The sequence below is a fragment of the Lycium barbarum genome, chromosome 5, assembly GCF_019175385.1.
Source record: "Lycium barbarum isolate Lr01 chromosome 5, ASM1917538v2, whole genome shotgun sequence".
Classification (NCBI taxonomy): Eukaryota; Viridiplantae; Streptophyta; class Magnoliopsida; order Solanales; family Solanaceae; genus Lycium; species Lycium barbarum.
Genome location: NC_083341.1, coordinates 61,456,115 through 61,458,170, shown reverse-complemented (window position 1 = coordinate 61,458,170; position 2,056 = coordinate 61,456,115). Strand labels below are relative to the sequence as shown.

Below are 2,056 nucleotides of genomic sequence, written 5' to 3'. Positions count from 1 at the left end.
AAGGTAATCATTACGCTATTCAGTTCCGCATGATAAGGATTTTAATTAGGGAGTATAGATCTCCTAAAGGAAGATTAATTTCCTAACTATGAACTATTATAGACCAACGGATTGGTATATTATAAACCCACATATAGTCTATGATAGACTAAAACAAAGTTGATTAATATTGAACTTGCATTCAGTTTTCAGAACTAATATAATAAAAATACATTCAAATTAAAAAAAAAAATTAAGTGGGATGCTCTCTCAAATATCGACAAGTTGTTTTCTTGTGACCATCCCCATTGCAAATCGAGCACTTGTTTCTCTTCCCTTTGCTACTTCCATTGGACTTGAAAGATTCCGCGATGCCAGGAATACGCTTCACTCTCTTCCTTCCAAGTTTGGGGTCGTAAGTGGGTGGAGGAATATACATTTTTGCGTACTTCTCTAAGACTTTCAATTCTGACGCTGGAGGGACTACATTAGTAGTTTCACCAAACGCAAGAACGTAAGACTGAACTTTATACATGGGCGAGGAATACTCGTAGATGCTTGAACCATAATCAGGTCCGTACTTCAATCTCAAGGATGCCATCGCACGAGCGCACGGTAATTTCACCAAGTCATACTCTCTACAAGTACATGTTTTGTTCAGTAGATTGACTTTAGTAGTTAGGCCACTGCCGACTATGGTGAACTCGTTGGCATCCCTGTTTATATTATGGATACACAAGGAGTCGCCCTCATTCATCTTTTTCCTTAGCGTCTTTTCAGCTGAAGGCACAAATAAATTGATTGAACAGCTGATATATGCACGTCTCTGCCTGAAAATTTGAGTAAACCTCCTAGAAATGGAAGTGAATAAGCCAGTAATAGGGTACTCTCTTTCATCCCTCAACATTGAGTTTAGCGACTCAGCAATGTTTGTGGTCAGCACATCGTACCTATTTGCTGGAAAATATGCCTTGCGCCACTTGTCAAATCTAATATCAAACTCGAGGCAATTAGCTGCTTCGATGCATTTATCCCTTAATTGCTGAAATTGTTCATTGAACTCCTGGTAACCATATGCCTTTGCTGCATCATAGTATACATGAAGAGAATCTCCACATTGGAATTTTTTTCGAAGGTTACACCAAGATGCTTCATGTATAGTCCATGATGAGCATGCTCAAAAATTCTGGAAAGACCATTGGCTATGCTCCTGTGCCAATCAAAGATGATGCACAAGTCTGGTTCATCAATGATTATATAGCTCAGCTTCTCGAAGAAGTAGGTCCAAGATTCATCACACTCCCTTTCCACCACACAAAAAGCAATTGGATGGATATGGTTCTCAGTATCCAGTGCGACGGCGGACAACAAAACATCCTCATACTTGTCGTATAAATGTGTGCTGTCAACGACAATAACCTTTCGCATGTGTTTATATCCTCGAATGCAAGCTCCATAAGCTACGAAGTAATATTTGAGCCTGTCCGCATCATCAAGACAAATGCAAATTCTGTAACTTGAATTTAGATTTTCAACCATGTATGAATAAGCCGGTAAGCAAGCATACCTGTGCTCCGGTGTCCCCCTATCCATGTTCTTAGCTGTTACACCTGCCTTCCAGCACTACCAATAGCTTGGTTTACAATGGAACTCCCTGAAAACCGTCCTCTGGATTTCGTTTGTCGTTGGCCCTTTGTTATCAATATAGTCATTCATCAAGACTGATGCAAGGACAACTACCGAGCCATGCTTATGAGTGCTCGTAACGCGTTTAACCCCACAAGTGTGATCACCAACGTACTTGTAAATGCGAAACCTCTTCGAGTTCTCGTACTTATTGGCCCGCAACATCCAACCAAAATTAGGAGAGGTGCATTCCACCTTATAATATTTGTTGTTGCTCTTGTTTGGTTTAAAACAAAATGGGGTCTTTATTGCAGCTTTCTTTAATAAAACCTTTAAATACTCTTTGTTTTCAAATGTTTGCCCATAGCAAAAATCGGTTCCATCATTGAATTTGTGGTTGCTTTGTGAACCATTTGGTGGCTGCCCATCACCCCCATTATCTCCATCACCC

General features: G+C 40.1%; 1 protein-coding gene across 1 annotated transcript; it reads right to left on the bottom strand.

Annotated features, from left to right (window-relative positions):
* Window positions 1-232: 232 nt before the first annotated feature.
* LOC132639442 (uncharacterized) lies at window positions 233-1,572 on the bottom strand. The gene is made up of 2 exons (XM_060355884.1): window positions 1,176-1,572; window positions 233-1,062 (listed from the first exon to the last, which is right to left on the bottom strand). Exons 1-2 carry the CDS (start codon window positions 1,570-1,572, stop codon window positions 233-235), a joined length of 1,227 nt encoding a protein of 408 aa, XP_060211867.1.
* Between the last annotated feature and the right edge of the window lie 484 nt (window positions 1,573-2,056).

Excerpts from the sequence above, each read along its gene's own strand:
- LOC132639442 (XM_060355884.1), bottom strand. The coding sequence starts at position 1,572 with ATGGATAGGGGGACACCGGAGCACAGGTATGCTTGCTTACCGGCTTAT. Across the intron at positions 1,063-1,175 it reads GCACAGGAGCATAGCCAATG|CAAAGGCATATGGTTACCAG; the intron begins GTCTTTCCAGAA and ends ACTATGATGCAG.